The sequence below is a fragment of the Pleurodeles waltl genome, chromosome 5 (genome assembly GCF_031143425.1).
Source record: "Pleurodeles waltl isolate 20211129_DDA chromosome 5, aPleWal1.hap1.20221129, whole genome shotgun sequence".
Taxonomy (NCBI): domain Eukaryota; kingdom Metazoa; phylum Chordata; class Amphibia; order Caudata; family Salamandridae; genus Pleurodeles; species Pleurodeles waltl.
In genome coordinates this window covers 1708656464-1708680775 of record NC_090444.1, presented here as the reverse complement: position 1 = coordinate 1708680775, position 24312 = coordinate 1708656464, and the positions used below count along the sequence as shown (strand labels likewise).

Below are 24312 nucleotides of genomic sequence, written 5' to 3'. Positions count from 1 at the left end.
GGGAATGCTGTGCCTAGACTGTTGTCCTGGGGATCTAGTTGGATCCTGGTAGTCTGTCCAGTGTGAAGGCAGTCCCCTGGACAGTAGATCATTAGGAAATGCCAGTGGCAAGTCTAGCTCTCATGTCTCTTATGCCTTTTATCCTCAGGCCAGGTTTTGTGATTGACATCCCATAAGCATGCCATGTTTCCTGTATAAACCCTGCATATCGGGTCAAGGGTCCATTAACACATCCAATTTTCAGAGTTTTGGAAACACCCTTCAGTCCGTTTATTGCTTTTTCACTCATGATAACCAACAATATCTACTGAGTGCCGTCAAGAATCTATCTTCTGTCCTGACCATCTTTCTGAGGACGATAACTCTTTTCTGAGACAATCTTGAATCAGCGTAGCTTTTAGGCAGTCAATTTTGTTTATTTTTATTTTGAAGTACTTTGGACACTGGCAACAGTGAACAGTGGAAATGTTACTGCATGTGATATATTTATTATCGGTAGTTTGTTAGACCTCCCTTTTTCCTTCAGAAAATCGTTTCTCTCCGCAAATAACGTTTACTACCTTTTTTAGGTGGGCGTTGTGGTTTTACATGGCCATAACTGATCCTTAGTTCTAAATCTTGAAGCTCCCACTTAAAGACCATCTGAAGTGTAACTTCTGAGTTGTCTAGTCTGATAACGTTCTGTCACTATGAAGAAAATCTCACATCTGATAGTTCAGATGCAAAATGTGATCCTTCCTCACGTGCACACCGTTTAAGCAATCATCGAAGCACATTGAGGACTATTATCTGTGCCCTTCTGTTGGCTACGGTGGTATCTTCGTTGAGGTTGAGTTCATGGTCCCAGCAAGATACTTCTTGTGTAATCGAGCTGAGTGTAATTTGGTGGGTAAAAAAAAATGTAGCTTTTCTGTCTCTTTAGTTAGTCACCCCCTTCATCCTCAAAAAGCATTCACAGATTTTGCAATTTCCATTACTTTTTCCATTATTCGAATTTCTCTACGTCTTCAAAGTTGTGTGTTTTTTTTTCATTGGAATGGATATTCCTGGCTCTCTTAGCCAGTAGTCTGCATCACTAATTGTGTATGTTCTGTGCCTTACACTTAAGCAAGAGGTCATGTTCGCCTATGGTTCGTTCTGTGATTTTACTTATGCGTGTCTGAGGGCCTTTTGAGTTATGGAGAAAAATCAGTTGACAAATGAAACAGCAAAATAAAGCACAGACCTACAGAACTGTAATGGGGACAAGGATGGATAACGACCCAGACCTGTTGAAGGTGCAAATATTGCTGCTTTAATGGTCTGTTTAAATAGTGCAGCCATTGTGCAGCTCAGTGGTGGCCAACTTGGGTCCAGAGGGACGGGCCCAAGCAGCTTGGTAGAATAACTTCAGACTGTGTATTTTTTGTGAATTTACCGGATTTTTATGGCTTTGTCTCGTAGGTGCATAATTGAAATGGTTTGCGTTGTTTTCACAAAAAAACAGTGAATATCTAAAACTTTTTTAGGGTTGAGCATGTAAAACCATGCCCATGTCGCGCCCATCAGTTTGATTGGTTCTTGGGCTTGCCTTTTAAAATTCGCTTGATTTAATTAGTGAAAGGCATCCATACGTTATGCCTTTTTCGGTGTTTGTCCCGCCTCGAGCGCAACGGGCAACTACTGAAAACTTACATGGCTCCATGTTTTCCATATGGTTTCTGGACTACATTTTTTCTTTATTTCGCAGACAGCGCGATCTCGCAGGGCAGTAGTCAAGCGCGTTGCATGACATCGACCCTGTTACATGAATATTTGCACTTTTGCCAGTAACATGGATAGTTGCACTTTTGCGATACATTTAATTGCGAGCGAAATTCTGTTTCCTTTTGTGTGTCTGCTTTGCACCCTGGTGGCTGTCGGATCGCTTATGTGATAGTGTTTTACTTTTTAATTAACAGTTTGTGGCAAGAAAATTTCATTTAGGAGTTTACAATGCTAATAGCTTTAACTCGAGCAAACGTGAGACCCATTGCATTGCAAATGCTTGTTATGGTTACTGCTACTTCATTGGTCTGAAATACCGAACTATTCAGTTAGGCTATAGTATGAGTAGGTCAATTTGTGTAAAATGGCATGAATTGTCTCTCCCAGTGCAGTTCCCTTTACTGTGGGGCTGGTGACTCAAAATATGTATTAGGAGTGCTACAAAATATAAGAGCAACCTCTCCTGTTGCTTGGGTTAATGAAAGTGTGGATCAGGCTAAATCATCCTCAATTTAAGAAAAAAACACATCTCTTCACCTTAGTGTCTGCATTGCCCTTTGCCATTGTTGCAACGCCTTGCTCTCATTTAGCTAACTCTTGTGCAATCGCGAATCCACATACTGCCCAAATCATCACCTAGTATGGTTCGGGGGATTTTTAACACTTGACTTTAAACATTAATGGCAGACTTTTCAGCTTTAACACTGACAATTATTCTTCACGAATATACTTGTATTTTAGCAACTTATGGGGCCAGATGTAGTAAGCTTTTAACTAGTTGCAAACCCAGAGATTCAGTTAATTCGAGGGTTTACATTTTGTAATGCACTAAACACATTTCACAGTTTGGGAAACCTTTTCTGAATGGTAAAATGTGTTTAGAAAAGGTTATTCATTCGGTATTTTAAAGGCCATGTTCTGGCTGCTCCTTCCAAATACCGAATGGATTCCTGTGAATCAATGGTTTCTAACAATAATTACAATTGCAAACTATTGACATGTTACTGGCTCCCAAATTGGAATTGGAACTTATTTTCAAAGGGGAAGCGGTCCCACTTGGATCATTTTCATGATGGCAGCTTGAGGGAGAGAAGGCTTTGTCTAGGGGACCACTGCCAACTCTCACCCGTGTTTTTAGTTTAAGGAAATCCGGCTGCCATAAGAAAAGCAACTATCAGTTGTGAAATGGAAAGACAGGCATGGAGGTGTAGTGTCGATTATACCATCCTGTCTTTGCAGCCAAACAGAGGGAGTTACAGTTTGTAACCTACCTAACTGGGCAGGTACTTCTGTGACCCCCTCTGAATCGTTATTTTACCAACCGACCTATTAGAGCATGGTCCGGCTCTCAAAATAACTCAGTGTTCGAAAAAAAGTCAGTAGTCAAGTTGTGACTGCTTTTCGTGCAATGTTCACAACTGCTCCTACATCTATGTTCACAAATATGCTTATATTTGTGGTGTAAAACGTCGTATTTATTAAAAATGAAAGAGCACCGCAGCCCCTTTGTAGTGTTGTGTAAATAGAATGACATACTTCACAATTACACAAAGCTTTACGTAAAGTATGGTTGACACAATATTTCAGTAGTATAGTTTGTGTCAGCTCTGCAGAACAAGGAGTGGCGATCCTGCAGCAATCCTTTACACACATACAAACATGAATATAAATAAACATCTGGACAAATACAAAGGAAGATAACCAAACAAACAGGACCACTTCACACAATACCTGAAAACTGCCCTAGAAGGACTTTGCAGCTCTCTGCTTTTCCACAAAGCAGCAGTAATTACCTGTTATAGGCAACTCCTCATCCCAGTGGCAAGGTGTAAGAAAAAGCAAATGGCTAAAAGATCAGAAAGCTGTCAATTAGAATTAATGTCCTGTCTCTCTGGGCCGCTAGCATAGCAGCTATCAATCAGGGCAGAAAGTAACTGATTAAAGGAACTGACACACAAAGGGCTGATTTAGCAACAATGCAAACCAACAAGGGGTTCTGATAACTTTAATATTACTGCAAAAAATGAAAATACCTGACAAAGGATAACAATAAAACGATTAGAAAAATCTATAAACTGGCTTCTTTTGAGGAATGTGATCATTGTACATATGAAGAAGAAGGCAGCAATGGAAACCCCACATATCATGAAAAATAAAATGCAACCATGGCTCAGAGTTTAAATTGCCCATGGCCTGATTTGAAATGCAGACTTTGTACACAATATCAAATAAAGGAATGGTTCACAAAGATTAATTGAATAGTCATACAGTGTGGAAAGGGGAATCCTACTCAATCTTCTTGGCTAAAAAAAGACTTGAAAGTTCAAATGTGTAACCTGAATATAGATAGTTATGAGGTACAAATGCTAAAAAATCTGCAGAGAGCCTGCAATCAAAACAAGAGAGCCTCATAGAAAATTCAGAATCAGTGCCAAGCAAATAACAGAATCTATTTTCCACAAAAAATCGAAATCCCATTGGGATGTCCGTGTATCTCATGGCAAAATCAAAAATCCCTCCCACCAAATTGCTTTGTCGACAGCCATTGGCTGGAAACCCAGAAAAACTGAAGCTTTAGGGGGTCTTACCCTAAACGTTTGGCCTTTTCCTCCACTTTTTGCTGATCTCACATTTGCTGGCCCAAGGACTGTGTCCACGTTATCACTGCTAACCAAGGCTAAAGTGCATGTGGTCACTCCTTAAAACATGATACCATTGGCTTATCCCCAATTGGCATAGTGATAAATAGGTAATGCATGTACCCAGGCCCTGTAAAATATATGCTATCAGTGGGCCTGCAGTGCTTATTGTGCCATCAACTTAAATAGTCCTTTAAACTTGTCTCAGGCCTGGCAGTGCAGCATGTGTGGGCAATTTTTAAACAGAATTTGACCTGGCCAAAAAACATTTTGCCAGGCCCAAACCTTTCTTTTTCATATATATAAGTGGCCCATGGGGTATGCCCTGAACAGGCCAAGGTCAGGGTGCAGTGTATTTATAAAGTTGGATATGTGCCTTTAAGCTTTACATGTCCTGCCAGTGAAAAACTCTTAAATTTGTTGTGCTGCAAGGCCTGCCTCTCCCACAAGATAACATTGGAGCTACCCTGTTACATGTAATAGGTTGTAATTTCCAAATGGGAACAGGTAATCAGTTCATGGTTGATGTCTTCGGAATTTTAATAAAATTACTCCTTCATGGTAAAGTCAGATTTTAAACTATAGTTTTGAAAATGCCAATTTTAGAATTTGGAATTTTCCTGCCTCAGCCAGTTAGTGCCTGTTGCCTTTCTCTGGGTCACATGACCAGGTGTAGCTGGCAGTTGAGCTTTGTGTATACTTCCTAAATAGCCACACACAATAGAAAACTGAGGTCTGCGTGGATGGGCCATGACTGGCAGGATGGGAAGGCGGAGCTGGGTCCAGCCCTACTTACAACTGAATAGGCTGTGTCCAGCCTCCACACAAAGGGCTGCATACCCTTGTAGTTAGTATGGAGCGAGGACAGGAAAGGCAGGATGTCTGTGGACTTCCAAATGAATTTCTAAAAGCTTATCTCTCCTTCCAGAGGGAGAGCACCAGGAATATGTAGTGGAACTCAGACACCACTTCTTCAGTACACTTCTGACCCTCTGGATACTTTGCCAGAAAGAAGGACTACTGTGCTGCTGAAAATACTCTGCTGGATTGCTGCTCTGAGGGACTATGACTCTGCGGTGCTGACCTTCTTCCTGCTGCTCTCCTGCCAGATTGGGAAGGACTGGACCTGCATCTGTTAAACCCAGGGCCCTAAAGTGACTCCAAGGGCTGGTTAGCTGGCTTGAGTAGAACCTCAGGGATAGAAGGAACTAACAATTTTGAACCCAGCATCTGTGGGTCTACCCTGCCAAATTGTGTCAATTCAGTCCTGTAGCCTAAAAAGTGGACCTAGGGTGCTCTGCCAGCCTCTGGGGATCCAGTGGAGTCACGTCATCTCCTCTGCTGCATGTACAACCCCAAGAAGGACTGACGCATCGTTGCACCTGAGTGGATCAGAACTGACACAAATAACCACATCCCAGCCCGTCACTTCATCAGACCCACCACTGCACAATGTATCCTCAGGGCAAGCCGTTGCATCCCTCATCAATGGCAGCCTCGAGAAAGACAATAGACTTTGCATTTCAGTTCCTTGGAACCGACTCCGTGCCCCAACTTTGCAACGCATTCTCGATGGCAAACTCCACATCGCAAGCCTTCATTGACGGGATCTTAGACGACGATACAGGACCTCATGTCGTAGCCTCATCTCATCTCTGAACCAATGCATTGATTCAGCTGCACACTTCATCTTCGGCATGGGTCCTTGCATCTCTCAGCAAACCAAGACTTAAAGTACTCAGTTCAAGGGGCCCAACTGGGTCCCTTTAGCTGGCCAATGCTCCATTGTGGTTGGCCTGAACGTGTGACTTTGTCTCGGTCCCATGTGACCAGATATCCATAGTTCGCGTTTTGTGATTTGTGGTGCTAATTTTACTGACATTTTTACAACTAAGCATCTCTGGTTCTACTAATTGGATTTTTATCATTTTGGTCTTACTTATTTATTAAAAATTATTCTATTTTTCGAAATCTGTTGTGTGGCTCTTTGTTTTATGTTTTCACTGTGTTACTGTTTGAAGTGTTGCAAAAATACGTTACACATTGCCTCTGACTTAAGCGTGTCTGCTCTGTACCAAGCTACCTGAGGGTTGAGCATAGGTTAATGTCGGGTTTTCTTGTGACTTCATCCTGAGAAGAATTGTGGTTGCTGCTCGAGAAGGGTCCCACCCCTCTCAACCGATAACACCATTTCTTACACTGAGTGACAAAAAACGGTTTAAACCTTTAACTCTCAAAATATTATTTTAAAAATATGATTTCACTGATGTGTTCCAGCTCCATAGATTTCAAATAAAAGTTTTAATTAGTTTAAAGTGTGATCAGTAGAGAAATCTTAAAATGTATTTGTGTATGTGTATGATTGGAAGTAGCTCACACATGTTGACAAAAAAAATTGCAAAACTAGGTACTTAGTGGCAAATTACCATTTCTCTTCCACTCTATTATGAAAGGAACACAATGCTTTGCAAGGCTTCTTTTCACATCCACTTGAACACTTTAACAACTAATACTTGTAATGAAAAGTTATATCCCATCTATGCAAGACCTGTGGTAGACCGCACTTAAATTACAAGTGAGGCTTGTTTTGAGGTGAGCAGCTGGTCCATTTCACAGAAGCATTTAGGAACTGAGGCACAAATACAGACCTCATTGTTCAGAGGGGATCAAATAAAAAGTTGAGAACATTTTGAAACTTCCTGTCCCTCACAAGAGACAGAGAAGTCTGATACAGTCAGATCCAAGTGAATGCAAAATCAAATAATATCAATGAATGGGAAAAATATTTAATTTCTGTATAGATGGCTTGCATTTTCAGTGTTTGAAGATTTACATTCAGGAACATTGGTAACTTTGCCTGCTTAGCTTTGTTTGACATGTCTTACCTACAGTACCCGCATTGTTCTGTACCATATAGTAAAACACCCCATTGACTTTGATCCATGAGTAGTTCTTAGTCAACTGGTGTATTTTCTCATCTGTGTGGCTCTCTGTGGGTAACATCTCACAATGGGTATTTCATATATTGTATCAATCAATGACTCATCCAGGTCAGACAGAGCCAATAGGAAATCACCAGCATATAATGTTCACTTAATTTAGCACAGAATTGGTTTGTGTCCTCTCAATAATTCTATTCAACCCCATTAGAGATGTAAATCCTCCTGGTGCCAATAAAACCTTATGGAGAAATTGCCCCCTATGCATGACCTCTACATACTAAGTGGTGTTGATACATATATTCCAGACTTAACTTTGAGTGACTAATTACAGTAAATGTGATTGAACACTGTCTTGTGATGTCCTCTGTAGTGTTACACTCAAGGGAGAGCTATACATGCTCCAAGGAATTACAGGTTTTAACATTTTAGTTAGTGCATTGGCCACAATTTGATGTTTAGGGTGTACAGGAAATAAGCAATTTCAAAGTAGGTCTGAACCAGTAAGGACGTTATGCTCAAGTGTTAAATTCAAAGAAACTGAACAAACTGATCTAAAGCAATTTCCTGTTAATTATTTTCTTCAATGGTCATTTGACCTTCTTCGGCCTACTAGAATACTACATGGTATGGGAGGAGAGTGTATGGGACCCGGGGTGCAAAAAAAACTGCCCTTTTGAATTCAGAACTGAGAAGATGGACACAGGACAATTACCAGGATCTAAATGTGTGACAATGGAGAAAACTGCGTGTTTAGTATTTTCCTCATTTGGAAAAATGCATCTATATTTATACATTTTATTGTTCATTTTTCTATGAAATATTTAAAACTGTTGCCTAAATAAAAAAATACAATTTCCACCTATAAGTAAAGGAATAAGTAGAATGCAAGCTCACATATCCTAGTCATTCTCAATAAAAGTATACAACTATGTAATTATTTGAAAAAAAAACAATGTGGCTTTTCAGTTAGTTAGGTTCTGTGTGGTGCATGGGCTGCTCAGTGCAAAATAGATACTAAAGGGAGAAGAGAGCCCTGAAGACGTGACCGGGGCTCTGGCTAATCTACTAGACTGAACACATGAAAACAATGATTTGCTGGCAAACTCCTGTTGCCTCATTTGTCTTTGGTTATGGGATCGCTTTCAGTCAATTCAGTGCTCTGCTTGAAATATCTCATAGACATTTGGTTTTATTCTGGTCATTAGCTGAGTGGAAAACCTTGCAGAGTGTGGTAATTCCAAAACATATGGAATCCAGATTCTGGCGCAAACTCCATTTGGATCCTAAATCAGGATTTCTGTAGGAAGTGGAATAAAAAATGGGAACTTTACACAAGAGATGTAAAATTGGAGGTTAGCAACCAAGATCCGGAGGCAAAAGACTAAAAGTGGCTGAAAGGAAACTTCATAATTATCTTCCTACAAAGCACATATCATGAAACAACATCACATCTTATATTCATTCTAATCTGCTTGTCTTATGAATCCCAAAGGATATCATGTCATGCCTATCCTCAGAGTTTTCATTAACTCCTCAACCCTGGCTTAACAGACTTTTATAACCTTGAGTACTTTCACAACATACTTATATGATAATGAATCACTGTGCATCCACTAAATCTTTATGATGTCTGAAATCTTCTTCCTCCCAAGAGACAGTCGTAATGCATATTATCCCCATAATTTCCCTCCCACTGCACCTTTCTCTCTTCAACCCCCAGCTTTTACTCTTTTACCAGCTTTCCACTCTCCCTCCCTCCTAGCTTGTAATCCTCTGTATAACTGTATCATATTTTTCCTGTGGCTAAAACAAAAAATGTTCTAAGAAATTAACATTATATTACTTTAAATCAATATTGTAGAACCTGGCCCTTTCTCAATGGTCACCCCATATTTTTGCTTTCTCTGCTTTCTGTTAGTGACCTTGTTTTTGTTGGCTTTGGGTTCTGTGCATTTGTTCTCTGCTAAAGAGTGGCAAAGTGCTTGTGCTCTGTCCCTCAAACATAGGAGGAGGGACATTAATGTACTACTTTTAAGTCCCTGGTATATGGTACTACCTGCAGCCAGAGCCTGCAAACTAAATGCTTTTAGCGGACAGCAGCACTCATTGTGCCACCCATCTCAATCATCTCAATCTTGCAAAATAAAACTTTTGCCAGGCCTAACCCTTCCTTTTAAATACTAAGGAAGGCTCTAAAGGCTCCCAGGGCATGGTGCTTTTTAGTTAAAAAGTAGGGGATGTGTGTTTAAGAGTTATATGCTCTGATAGTGAATATATTGTAAACTTATGTTTCCCTGTTGTAAGGCCTATCTCTCTCATTGGGTAACACTGGGTTAACTTATTACATGTAATAACTATTAACTTCAGATTGGGAACAGATAGAGAAGTACTATTTACACACAAAATAATAGAAATTTAAAGACCTCTTCAATGGTAAAGTCAGATTTTAAGTTACAAATCTGAAGTAGTCACTTTTATAAAGTTGTCATTTTCTTGTCACAACCAATTGAGCCTTTCTGTCTGGGTCCCGGGTCACATGACTATGAATGCCTCTGTTGTTGGAGTTTATGTGTATTGCTTCCAGACAGAAAAAAGGGGGCTTAGGATTTGGACAGGACCTGCCATCCTGACTGGATGACTGGGGAGAAGCTATACCCAGCTTCACTTACACTTCAAAAGGCCTTTGCCTACAGCACACACATAGGGACCTGACATCAGGCCTGCCCTGCCTTCAGTCATCCTAAAACAGTTGAAGCCTTTACCAGTGAAAGGGGAAGAACTTTACAGAACCTGTGTTGGGGGTCGGAGAAGGCAGGACAGCACCCCCCCCCCCCACAAAGGCTGGTACCAAGTATAAGTATTAGATCTTCAGAGGCATTCATTAGGTCTTGGACCTATGCAAGATTCAGAAGGAGTACTGCCTGGCTGATTGAAGGACTGCCTTGCTCTCTGTAGAGGGTTGACTGGACCTGCTTGCCTCAATTCTAGTCTATCCAGACTGACTCCAAGTGTCTGTTGACTGACCTCCTGTTTGAAGTACAGGGACACAAAACGCTTTGAGAGATCTGCCCTGCAACTGCCCACCAGCAATTGGACCTGCCTGACCCTGTCTGAGCCCTCCTATTGGCCCCTGCTAGAGTGAGTCCTGCATCCTAAGAGGTGCCATCCCAGGTCCTGGACCCTTTGCTGGCATCAAAGCGCACTCCTCCCTGCCTGACTGGCAGCCCAATGCAGGACCTTCCATCGCAGAACCTCACAGCTCCTGATCATTAGCTTTACCAGAACCTGTGTAGAATGATGCAGCTGCCGGCAGGCCCTTACATCACTTTGCAGATCCTGACTAGTGGCTTTACTGGATCCCATGCAGTCCAGCGGAGACCAATACAGGAGCTTGCATCACAGCACCAAGGACAAAAGGGTACAACTTCCAGGGAACCAACCTCAGTTCTGTACCCAGCCCATGCTCCATTATGGTCAGCCTGAACTTGTGACTTCTAGCACTACTTCGCTAGGGACTTACAAGTAAATTAAATGTGGTGTAAGCTAATTTTACCATGTTTAAAGGCACGAACAAGTATGTTAGGAAGGGTTAGCAGTGATAAAGTGCAGAGTCCCAAAGACAACAAAAATGGGTGCAGAAAACAGGAGGGGTGAAGGCAAAAAGTTTAGGGGTGACCATGCAGAGAGGATCAAGTCCAACATAGTAACCATAATGGGGGTGGATCTCCGCTAGCAACATGATTGTTATTTTATTGATCCTGAACACAATGCTTCCTTTTGCACTTGTACGTTGTTTATAATATTGGTACAGTCATTTCCTGTGACGTCAGGATCAGAGGTCATGCAACATCACTTCCTTTTGTGACATCTCTTCCTTTTATGCTACCAGCAGTGAGGTTATATAATTTTACTTCCTGCGATGTATTCTCAGGTCAAAGGGCATGTTAGATTACTTCCACTACCTCTGCCATTGTGGATTGCGCATGGTTCCTTCTGCCTTTGCATCAAAGTAATTTCTTCATTCTCAGGGAAACAACAACAAAAGGATTATGAGAAAAGCCTCTGAACCAAGGCTACCTATTATGAACCTGAATACCATGGGCCCCCAATTATTCACCCAGAGATACTGGCATGAGGCATTTTGCTTTGAAGTGTGTTTTTGCATAGGGAACCTGCGATCTATAGGACTCTCTGGTAATGATAAAATATAATAATTCAATCTGCCCCTTATTCATTTTGGTCATTGTTTCTGGTCTATGTACAATTCCAATATGCCCACTTCTGGCAGCTTCAGTTCACTCCGAGGCACTATAAACATAAGGAGCTGGTAGTCATTCATTCACACTTACCTGACTTTCTGTCACAAGTTGATTTAGCCTTTTAGGAATGCAGTATGAGATTGGATTGCTCCATTCACCACTGCTGCAGGTGAATATCATTGTTCCGTCCAAATCATCTTTGCATGGTACAGTTATGGTATCGCCTTCTTGTCCTACTCCAACTCCACTACATGTAGGTTTGCCTGGAATTGTGATTGATAAATTCAGTATAAACATGCAGCTAAAGCAGCCAATCAAACAGATAAGAGAGTGCTTAGCTCTGTTACCAATAGTGTAGGTCAGGGTTTCCAAAACCGTGGGGTGGTCATGAAAGTCTAACCAATATATAATGCCTTTAAATTCTGCATTTATCTTGTCACATTTGCTGTGATTCAATGATAGAGGTCAAATGTCCAGCTATGACTTCTGACAAATTTGCGTTTCTGCTTTTAAACATGGAATTTGGTGCTAACAAATGCCTCTCACTTTGAAACCAGAGAAGGGAAAATAAAGTGAATTATGTTGCAATCCTGCTGTAACACATGAAGTGTAAAAGGGAATGCTGAAGGATGCCACTTTTTGTAAATAAAAGCATTTAAATACCTGGAAATGAAGAGTACACAGAGCAATTCGGAAAGCAAAAATTAAGCACTTTTTTTCAAATTCTGAAGTGGGATGAAAGAAATAATAGGTTCAAAACAAAGCAAGAAACTTTTTGTTGGTAAAGAGCGAATGATAAATATTCACTGAAACCCACACATTATCATTTCTGTGTAAGATATTTGTAGCAGTCAAACTGTATGTCCGTAAAAATGTAGTACCTTTTTCATTGGAAAATGTTCTATGTGCTAATGACAGTGCGCTACTGCCTTAGTTACAATAAAAAAATTGCCAATGTCATGTCCATGAAAGCTAGGTGGGTTGTGAAAGTTTGTTGTTCTAAAAATTGGGTCGTGGTTCTAAAACATTAGAGAAGCGCTGATATGGTCTGTATTATGTATACCTTCTGCCCCTATGAAATAGCGCTGAACTGAACTGTGGAAATGTTTTTCAGTGCATGCACTGTCTCAGTAATTCAGAAGTTTCTGCATGAGCTGCAGACAACACAGTTTTGGAATGTGGAGTAGTGATTGCCTCCTTGTGCTTTTGTGTTGTGGTGGCTGCAGTCTGCAGCTAATGTTCAAACGAGGGTTACCAAACACATGTAATGTGTAAAGTACAATTTCATGAAAATCGGGCTCTGTCAAAGTACAGGGTTCTACCACAGACCAATTGTTTTCCACCAGGAGATTTAAGCTGCTGAAAGCAGATCACATCACAGGGAGGAAATCTGGGTAAAATTAGCAATGACTAGAATTGAGTGTAGAATTACAAACTTTCTTATCATTCTTCATTTCTTAGGGAACCTTACGGGTTAAAATTGTATTCCTGCAATAACTCTTGGTGTTATGGAGTTATTGCATGCATTGTATACATGCAACTTTATTAACAAGCATTGGCAATGCTAATAGGCTTTGCCTATGCAAGATCTATTGGCTTTGCTAATGTATTTTAGGCATGTTACAAATGGTCGAGAGTAAAGTTAAAAATAGCTTTTTGACAGAGCCAGTGTTCACTGCGTTATAGCTTTTTTTTTACTTGCAACTATGCTGCACTGAAGCCAGTGCTGCTGTGCAATCTATACTATAACGTCCCTGTAGATCTATAATCTGTGGACTGCAAGTACACTCCTTACTATTGGTTGTGCCCTCCTGTTCAAAACTATCAGGCATGCATTTACAAGTTAATCAACATGAAAGAAAGCAAGTAACTAGGGTATCCTGCACAGTTAACTTTTGGGCCACCTTCATTTTTGAAGACATCTTGCAACAAACATGTAAAATATGAAAAAGTATTTTCAAAAATTCCCAAAATGCATTTTATTCACATGCAGAACTGTTTCATCTTAGCAGTAGTACAACAGATTAAGGGCCTGATTTAGAGTTCAGAGGATGGTTACTCCGTCATAACTGGGGTGGCAGACACTCACTAGGGATTGGGGAGACATTGACCATAGCTGGTTCTGAGTTGGGGTAGTGATAAAATATAGCAATAATCGGTGTTTAGTAGGTTTCCTTCTGAACCTTGATCTTTGAGCCCTGTGCCACTGCCTCACCATTCAAATCGTAGCCCTACCGCCTGCAGGGTAACTGCTTTTGCGACTGCTTGTTTAATAGTAAAGCATAGCAATAATCGGTGTTCAGTGGGTTTCCTAGACATTTTGACCCCTGTGTCACTGCATCTGCTACGCTTTTCAAATTGTGTCCCTACCACCTGCAGGGTAACTGCAGTTGTTACTACTTGTTTAGTGGTAAATTATAGAAATAATCAGTGTTCAGTGGGTTTTCTAGATATTTTGACTCCTGTGCCATTGCACCTGCTGCACCATTCCAATCACAACCGTACTGCCTGTAGGATACCTGCAATTGTGACTGCTTGTTTAGTAGTTAAAAATAGTAATAATGGATGTTCAGTGGGTTTCCTAGACCTTTTGTTGAAAATAGAATACCTAATTATTGTGTAGCTAAATATTAACACAAATGCTTTCATAAAAAGTGCCTTTAAACTTATCCAACTCTCCAAAACGAGTTGTCACAGATGTCAGAAATAAAGCATATGCTTTACACATCAAAGTGAAAGCCAAGCATTGCCAAGTTGTGTTACAATTCTGCTGACAATGGGCCATAAACATTGTTAATTGTCATATGATTGCCCTATGTTATGCTGAAAATGAGACTGAAATTCATTTTCCTACTTTGTTCCCAAAATGGCAGTTTCACAAATCAAATGGACTCAATAAAGAAGATGAATTTTGCAAAAAAGTATTAAATATGAAAGTGTCTCAGCAAAAATTCCTATAATGTTGTTCATTCACATGCAGAACTGTTCCATCATAGTAATACTAGTACATCAGACTAAATCAGTCCACAAGCGGACTCCTGAACTTTGCAAGTGCCCCCTGTTGAAAACAGGAGAGCAATTATTTACAAGTTAGTTAACATGAAAGAAAGCAAGTAAGAAGGGTGTCCTGCACACTTAACTTTCAGGCCACCTTCGTTTGTAAAGACATTTTGCAAAAAAGTGTTAAATGTGAAAAAGTCTCTGCAAATATGCCAAAAATGTATTTCATTGACATGCAGAACCTTTTCATCTTTGTAGTACTAGCACATTAGACTAAATAAGTGTTATTTGTTTTTTAAAGTAATAGTTTTCAAACAGGATTTTAGAATGGTCCATGCTTCCACCTGCTCTGGCAATGCCAATAGTGAACTTTATGCCCCACGAATCCCTTCATCTAGAATGCTCTTAATGTGCTCAACAACCTCTAAAAGGGCTGTCTCTGCACTGCAGTTAGTTCTGAATTCTGACTGACTTGGATAAGGGAGAATATAACTTTCTAAGTATCCTGAGATTTGTGAGTTTGCAAAATGTTTTGAAAAGGCAAGGAGGAGAGATAGGCCTATAACTCATTAGGACTTTAGGATCAGCCGTAGGTTTTTTGAGTAAAGGCAGAATTCTGGCACTTTTCGAACTGGAACCATTCTGGAAGACAATGACAAATTCAAAACTCTATTTGCAATGGGGTTAATAACTTGAGCCGCTTTAACAAGTATACTGTGAGGGCATTGGTCAGATGGGGACCCTGGTTTAAGGCACTTAATGGCCACCGATGATTCTGCCATGGAATAGATGGGAAGTTAAAAAGAATAGGCGTCTCAGGAGTGGACCTGCTGGAATATAAAAGGGGAATATCAGCAGCCTGTGAGTCAATAAGTAGGCTTGCTTGGATAGTAGTAATTTTGTCAAGAAAATACAAGGCCGGCAGGTCACCTTATTCAGCTGTGGGTTGTAGGCCTCTGATGGCAGCAGCAGGATTCATGAACATTTTTACAGTTTTGCCTGACTCTTCAATCCCTGTCACAAAGAATGCTTTTTTAGCTAACCGGACCTGTGCGCAATAGTCTTTTAATGCTAACATGTAGGTATATTTGCCATCCAATTTATAACTTTTCCTCCATTTCCTCTCAAGGCATTTATAAGGTTTTTATGAGTCCTAAGGTTCTCATTAAACAAAGGGGTCAACTCATAAGTGCTGAGGGATATGACTACACACACAGGAGCCAACTCATTAATGCTGTTAAGAATCCAGTCATCCATGCACTCAACGTCCAATTCAAGATCCCCAGAAAGCAAAGGGGGATATGCGTCCAAGAAGTGGCACCTGTCTGCCGTTAGAATTTTGTGGAAGGCTCTTGACATGGTTTTGGTTTCCTCCAAAGGAAGGTGGTTATGTTTGGATTTTCGCCATTTAAACTTAATTAGACTGTGATCTCACCATACTAATAGTAAGGACTCGACAATTCAGTCTTCACATTGGAAAAGACTTGATCTAGGATATGATCGGCATGGTGAGTGGATACATACATGGGAAAAGAGGTATGAGAGAAAAGGGTAAAGTAGGAAGATCTGTAGAAGAAGAAGATTACGGAAAATAAATGAAATATACAAACAAACATTGTCAGAGCCAATGGGTCAGGTAATTATGATTAAGTATTTCTTCTTTGAGTGGCAAATTTGTAATTGTTACTGTGCAGATTGGTGAATGGGAGAACGCAAAATGAGCCAAAGTTTGAAATAATAGATAGCTAAGTGAGTGCACGCTTGAATGGATGAGTGTAAGGAAATGCCTCCTTGGCATGGTTACCCCCTGACTTTTTGCCTTTGCTGATGCCAAGTTATGATTTGAAAGTGTGCTGAGGCCTGCTAACCAGGCCCCAGCACCAGTGTTCTTTCCCTAAAACTGTACCTTTGTCTCCACAATTGACACAACCCTGGCATCCAGGTAAGTCCCTTGTAACTGGTACCCCTGGTACCAAGCCAGGAAGGTCTCTAAGGGCTGCAGCATGTCATATGCCACCCTGGGGACCCCTCACTCAACACATACACACTGCTGGCCAGCTTGTGTGTCCTGGTGGGGAGAAAATGACTAATTCGACATGGCACTCCCCTCAGAGTGCCATGCCAACCTCACACTGCCTATGGCATAGATAAGTCATCCCTCTAGCAGGCCTTACAGCCCTAAGGCAGGGTGCACTATACCACAGGTGAGGGCATAGGTGCATGGGCCCTATGACCCTACAGTGTCTAAGCAAAACCTTAGACATTGTAAGTGCAGGGTAGCCATAAGGGTATATGGTCTGGGAGTCTGTCAAACACGAACTCCACAGCACTATAATGGCTACACTGAAAACTGTGATGTTTGGTATCAAACTTCTCAGCACAATAAATGCACACTGATGCCAGTGTACATTTTATTGTGAAATACCCCCAGAGGGCATCTTAGAGATGCCCCCTGAAAACATACCTGACTACCAGTGTGGGGTGACTAGTTTTTGCCAGCCTGTCACACACCAGACATGTTGTTGGCCACATGGGGAGAGTGCCTTTGTCACTCTGTGGCCAGGAACAAAGCCTGTACTGGGTGGAGGTGCTTCTCACCTCCTCCTGCAGGAACTGTTACACCTGGTGGTGAGCCTCAAAGGCTCACCCCCTTTGTTACAGCGCCACAGGGCATCCCAGCTAGTGGAGATGCCCGCACCTCCGACCACGGCCCCCCATTTTGGCAGCAAGGCTGGAGGAGATAATGAGAAAAACAAAGAGGAGTCACTGACCAGTCAGGACAACCCCTAAGGTGTCCTGAGCTGAGGTGACTCTGACTTTTAGAAATCCTCCATCTTGCAGATGGAGGATTCCCCCAATAGGATTACGGATGTGCCCCCCTCCCCACAGGGAGGAGGCACAAAGAGGGTGTAGCCACCCTCAGGGCCAGTAGCCATTGGCTACTGCCCTCCCAGACCTAAACACACCCCTAAATTGAGTATTTAGGGGCCCCCAGAACCAAGGAAGATAGATTCCTGCAACCTGAAGACGAAGAAGGACTGCTGACCTGAAGCCCTGCAGAGAAGACGGAGACACCAACTGTTTTGGCCCCAGCCCAACCGGCCTGTCTCCCCACTTCGAGAAAAACTGCAACAGCGACACATCCCACAGGGTCCATCGACCTCTGAAGCCTCAGAGGACTACCCTGCATCTAAAAGGACCAAGAAGCTCCCGAGAACAGCGGCCCTGTTCAACAAAACTGCAACTTTGCAACAAAGAAGCAACTTTTAAAGGCCACACGTTTCCTGACGGAAGCGTGAGACTTTCCACTCTGCACCTGACGCCCCGGCTCGACCTGCGGAAAACCAACACTACAGGGAGGACTCCCCGGCAACTGCGAGCCCGTGAGTAGCCAGAGTTGACCCCCCTGAGCCACCACAGCGACGCCTGCAGAGGAAATCCAGAGGCTCCCCCTGACCGCGACTGCCTGCTTCAAGGAACCCGACACCTGGAAACCACACTGCACCCGCAGCCCCCAGGACCTGATGGAACCGAACTCCAGTGCAGGAGCGACCCCCAGGTGACCCTCTGCCTAGCCCAGGTAGTGGTTACCCCGAGGAACCCCCCGTGCCTGCCTGCATTGTTGAAGAGACCCCCGGGTCTCCCCATTGATTCCTATTGAAAACACGACACCTGTTTGCACTCTGCACCTGGCCGCCCCTGTGCCACTGAGGGTGTACTTTCTGTGCCTGCTTGGGTCCCCTCCGGTGCCCTACAAAACCCCCTGGTCTGCCCTCCGAAGTGGCGGGCACTTACCTGCTGGCAGACTGGAACCGGGGAACCCCTATTTCCATTGAAGCCTAAGTGTTTTGGGCACCACTCTGACTTCTGCACCTAACCGGCCCTGAGCTGCTGGTGTGGTAACTTTGAGGTTGCCTTGAACCCCCAACGCTGGGCTACCTTAAAACCAACTTTGAACCCTGTAAGTGTTTTACTTACCTGTGAACTTAACAATTACTTACCTCCCCCAGGAACTGTTGATTTTTGCAGTGTCCACTTTTAAAATAGCTTATTGCCATTTTTTGCCAAAACTGTACAAGCTATTGTGATAATTTAAAGTTCCTAAGGTACCTGAGTGAAATACCTTTCATTTAAAGTATTGTTTGTAAATCTTGAACCTGTGGTTCTTAAAATAAACTAGGAAAATATATTTTTCTATATAAAAACCTATTGGCCTGGAATTTGTTTTTGAGTGCGTGTTCCTCATTTATTGCCTGTGTGTGTACAACAAATGCTTAACTCTACCCTCTGATAAGCCTACTGCTCGCCCACATTACCACAAAATAGAGCATTAGAATTATCTCTTTTTGCCACTATCTTACCTCTAAGGGGAACCCTTGGACTCTGTGCACACTATTTCTTACTTTGAAATAGTATATACAGAGCCATCTTCCTACAATGAGTGACCACAGATGAAACAATGAGTGAGTGATATAGTGCACAGATTAGCTAGTAGATCAGTAAAGGAATGGTTGGATAAATGTATGAGTGAATTAACCCATGGATGGATAAATGAACAGATTAGTAATTACATCAATGTTTGGGTGAATAGACAAATGTATGGATGGATAAACTGCCAATTGATGGATTGATGAATGAATGATGAATCTGTGTTCATGGAGAAAGTGCTGGAGGTGACCCCGGGTCCCTAGGCAACATGAAGTTGTTTTCCACTCCTGTTATTATCCAGCAATGCAAGACAATGCACTCAGCCACTCACCATGTCTTCAGTCTGTGCACTCACTCATCAACCCATTACCATGTTGTGTAGCCATTTTAAGTTATAGTTTTATACACGTTATTTTAGCAAACTAGGCCTGCCGCTGTGCACTTTAACCTAGATATGTTTTATTTTAGCTTTTTTATATTATTTTAACATAAGCCACATTTGCGGTCTTGTTTTATTTTCTCTATCTAGCAGTTCTTCGCCTAGGTCAGCACTGCGTTCTTAAACAAGACATTTCTTTCACTCTGTGCTTTTCTCAAGGCTGCAGCATATAGGTTGCCAGCAAAGGTGGTAGGCTTTGTCTCCAATGTTCACAGGAACATACTCCTTTCTTGGAACATCAGTTGTTTTATTATAAAAACACTACTTTGGCCGATGTACGTTAGAGGGAGATTCCAGACAGATGACTATGACTGAGTGCTGATTGCTTATTGCATCGCTACAGCTGCTTATGTAGACTACAGGCCTCTTGCTCAGGCATGAGGGATGATGTCTTCCCAGGGGGAATTTGAAAGGCAGAATTAGAGCTTAACATGCTGTGCTCTAACATAGCTTAGGTAGGAACTATCCCTACAAACCTTAGGGACAATATGATAGTGTTATTCTTGTGTTTTACTCTCCTTGTCACAATTGCAATCTTATTGTGCTTCATCGTCCTAGGTATTGCAATACATGCTTTATTATCTAGTATGCAGTTACTTCAATAAAACCTTATTGAACTTTACTCTTTCTCTGATTCTCCTTGCATACGTGAAACTAATGTAACTGAGAAAAACAGATGAGATCTGAGTGATCACAATACCTCTGAGGAGTCACCTATGTCATGCGCCCGGTTGCCCCAATCATCCCTGCTCTTGGGTGGAGATGAGGCACTTCTAGTTAGCTGAAATAAACCCAGATTAGGCCAACAGGTGTCACATGGTGCAGGATCAGACTCAGTCCCCCGCAGTAGAGGTGACTCTGTCGCCCAAATCCAGTAGTCTCATTAGGATAATGAGAACCTACATGACAATCTCATGCATGTACTCATGTCTCACTAACCCACACACACACAAGCACTTTTGAATCAACAGAGAAGCACGTTCAAATATTATAGTTGTAATAAGGATGGTTCCTTGGGGTGCCACATTTATGCCTGGCAACTGCTAGTAATGGGTGAAGGTGACTCTTGGCTTTTCATAACCAAGGGGGGTAAAAGTTCCTGGTAGCAACCCTATCCACATCTGCAGCAGACCCGCCTTTGCCCCCCTAGAAACAATCCATTGGTGCACCTTATTCCCAAACTTCAAGGTGGAGAAACAGAGCCTGTGTCACTCAAGACCAGTTTTGGGGTTAGCTTTTCCTCCAGTGGGATTGCTGTAAGCCAGACTATGGGGACAAAGTCTGGAGCTTCTCAGCTGTATCCTGATGTTTACTTGTAACAGTGCAGGCCCCTTTGAAGTTCATTCAGTTTCCAGACCCACATCAACTGGTCTCCCTACTAGGGGAAGATAGCAACTGCCCACTACTAGGCCACTGACCTCACTTTTAATACATATTTAAAAGAATGGTTGTAGAACTTCTCTAGCTGGTCCCTGCCCAAGATACAGAATCAATATTTTAATCTACACTCTAGTTTTCCCAAGCTATAGTCATGGACTTCCACAGTCAAACTAGCGTTTGATGGTTGATCACTGCAGAGACATGGTAACATTACATTTTTACATGTCCCATTTTTAACACTATGAACCCTACCTTGTAGGCTGCAAGGCATTATTTAAATTGAAGAGGTTTCCCCTGGGGTTAGCATTTCCTCCAGTGGGACTGCTGCAAGCCTGACAATGGGGACAAAGTCTGGTGCTTCCCAGGTGTAATCTGATGTTTACTTGTGACAGTGCAGGCCCCTTTGAAATTCATTCAGTTGCCAGACTCACATCAACTAGGGGAGGAAAACAACTACCCAATACTAAGCCACTGACCTCACTCTGGGAGCAGTGGGCACACCTCATTAAGGTCAAGCACATGACTGGGAGCGGCTGGAGATTTAATTTTAGAAAATTAAATATTTACTAAAAATTCACACTCACCATTGGATTTTTATTAATAATTACAAAGATACAGAATCAATATTTCAATCTACACTCTAGTTTTCCCTTGCGATAGTCATGGCCTTTCTCAGTAAAAATAGCTTTTGGGGAGTGGTCACTGCAGAGACATTGTGACATTACATTTTTACATGTCACATTTTTTAACACTATGCATACTACCTTGTGGGCTACAAGACATACATAGAGGTGACATTATTTAAAAGGAAGAATATTCCCCTTTTAAAGGGGTTACTTTAACAAGTCAGGCTGTAGGTTTAATAAACTGCAGCAGTCAGGCTACACTTGTAGGCCTACAGCCATATTTTCTTTGTCACACTAGTTACACTTGTCACACAAGCGGACAGCGCAATAAGTGCTGTGTCAACAAGTTATATTAAGTTTCTATGTCATAATTGTATTTTCTGTACCATATACCACAAATGTATAAGAGAGTGAAATAAGCCAACCACGGATTACTAAATTTCAACATGTTTTAGTGGCCTTAGCACATACACAGGGATCTGGGGGGCAGTAACCAAGTGTTCAGCAATAATATTTAGGATAAAATGGGGGTGACCAAGCAAAAATATGCATTTTCCCATACCTGCTATGAAACACCAACCCTTTCTCACCTTATCTTCATTCCAAGTCACCCACAGAGGGTACTTAGGTGATGGTCCTCGTTAGACTTTGACAAGGAGGAGCCAATAACGTCTATCCAATCATACACCCACAACATTGCGACCTCTCATTGTTTCCTTTAGGCTGTTAGCTGATTTTTTAATAGTAATTCCACTCCATTTTCTTTCACTTAAGTTTAATTTTAAAGATTTTGCTTTGACCCATTTGAGAGGTCAGGGGAAACTGGGGGCTACTAGGTCACATCTGTGGCTGGGGTTGTTTGCCTCTGATCTCCCCAGCTCCACCTTATAATGGCTCTGCAAACTGGGCCAAGTAAAATGTCTTCTGCACTTCACTCTCAGCAGTAGCGATGGCAAGCATTTACAGGCTTTTCAAAGAAGGTAGTGAGAATGGTGCGAGATCTGAATTCAACAGATATTCAACAGCATAGTAAATTTATTGTCCAGCCAGTTGATATCTTTGTGAAAGAGGCTTACTTTAATGAGTAAAGTTTAATATTACACACTACAAATTTTACCAGGTACTTATAGTATCTGGTGCAGGACTATTATCCTCCGATGATAATGCTGCTTCTGCTCCCCATCCACCTTCCACCTGTGTGGTATGCAAAATGCAAGGACTCATTCTCTCAGCTGTTATCTCATAAACTGGTGCAAGTCTGTTGTAGGCCTCGCTCGGCCAACCACAGTTCAGTTTGGGCCCCCTTCCTACAGTGAAGATGTGTCTGCAGCAGGTGTGAGAGTCAGCTGCCCCATTTCCAGTAAGCAGACACCGGCTGCATGATAGGGTCTGGAGACAGTGACAGGCATGTGTCTGTCTTTGGTCGATGACCCTATTTCAGGCACAGAGCTTTGGCTGAAGATTTGATGCCACATGTTGTGGCAGGGTTCCTTCCTCATGAACTATCTGTTGATTTGGTAATTGAGCAGATGTGGCCTTCTCTGGGTCGAGGCAGCAATCAGTCTGCTCTCAGTCTCCAGTGCGGGGTGATGGCTGAGTCGCTTCGAGGTCAGCAACAGCAGTTTAGTGCGATAATACATCTTTTCGGCTGAGCAGCACATTCACTCTGACAAACAGTGGCAAAGTGTCTCTTGGGTGTTTGAAATCAACAGCCATACCTGACAGTGATCTGGAAGACAGACAGCATCTAACCCTTTCTGAAGGACCCCTTTATATTCTTAACAACAAAGAGAGCAATCCCACCCTATACTTAAAGGCTGTACTCAGGAGGCCTATCCAGCAGTCCTCTGCAGCAAACAGACCTTATTGAATTTCTAGGAGGAACTGTCTCCTGTTTCCCACTTCCCTGTCCTCCATTCTCAGAAATGTCAGTGTGAGAAATTGGGCTATTAGTTGAGGTACCACCTCAGGTAATATCCACAGTCCTTGTCAGGATAAACCAACACAGTCTCTAAATAAACCTGAATTTAACCCTCTGGTAGTCATGGCACAGAACAGACAGGCTTAACTTAGAGGTAATGTGTAAAGTATTTATGGCATACTAAAACAGTAATAAAGTTAAAATGCAAAACAATAAAACCAAATAAAATAGAGTACTTTATAATGAATTAAATGACACCGAAATGAAAAAAATCCAATAAGGAGGACCGGATATATGAATTTGTAAAATGTAAGTAGAACTGGTGGCAGGAAGCACAAATCGTGGTAGAATAGGACCCAGGCGCAATTTGATGCTGACTGCAATGGAGCGCTAACCAGGTTCATCCTGTTCAAATATTTTACCTTCTGACTTTAGTCCTTTAAGTTCAAATCAACCACAGGAGTACACTTCAAAAGCCACCAGGACCTGAGGGGAGGCATTTAGATACTCACAGGGCAGCAGGCAGATGCCAATAGGTGGGTTTAGTCCAGGTCCTGTTACCACTGGTCAGCTTGTAGTGATTCCTAGTTCGTTTTAATGGGATAACAGGAGTTAGCTTAGCCTCTGGCTTGCAGACTCGTGCCCCCGTCACGGAGTGACTTTTAACCTACTTAGCTTGCTCTGTCTTAGCCCATTTAATTATTTATTTCTTCTAAGATGGCTGCCTTGTTTATAGATAGGCCACTTGTTATGGGTAACATTATCAGTGTTACTGCGCCAAGGCGTCAATATCAAGCACCAAAGACAAACAAACAGTAGGTGTTCACACTTAGGGATTTTCCCTCTCTATACTTTTGAGGGATTGTTTATATTAATTGCCTTCCCAAGCATGTCTGTTATCTATTGTTTGGGAACACACCTACGTCAGGGGT

The 24312-nt window shown here is 42.0% G+C and overlaps 1 protein-coding gene across 3 annotated transcripts in view; it reads right to left on the bottom strand.

The window, feature by feature from the left end:
- The window catches only part of LOC138296692 (adhesion G protein-coupled receptor F5-like), a 1076691-nt gene that overhangs the window by 139451 nt on the left and 912928 nt on the right, over positions 1 to 24312 (bottom strand). For all 3 annotated transcript variants that reach the window (XM_069236057.1, XM_069236058.1, XM_069236059.1), the window contains one exon: positions 11677 to 11849. In XM_069236057.1, the coding sequence (XP_069092158.1) occupies positions 11677 to 11849 (173 nt within the window). The remainder of the gene's footprint in view (positions 1 to 11676; positions 11850 to 24312) is intronic.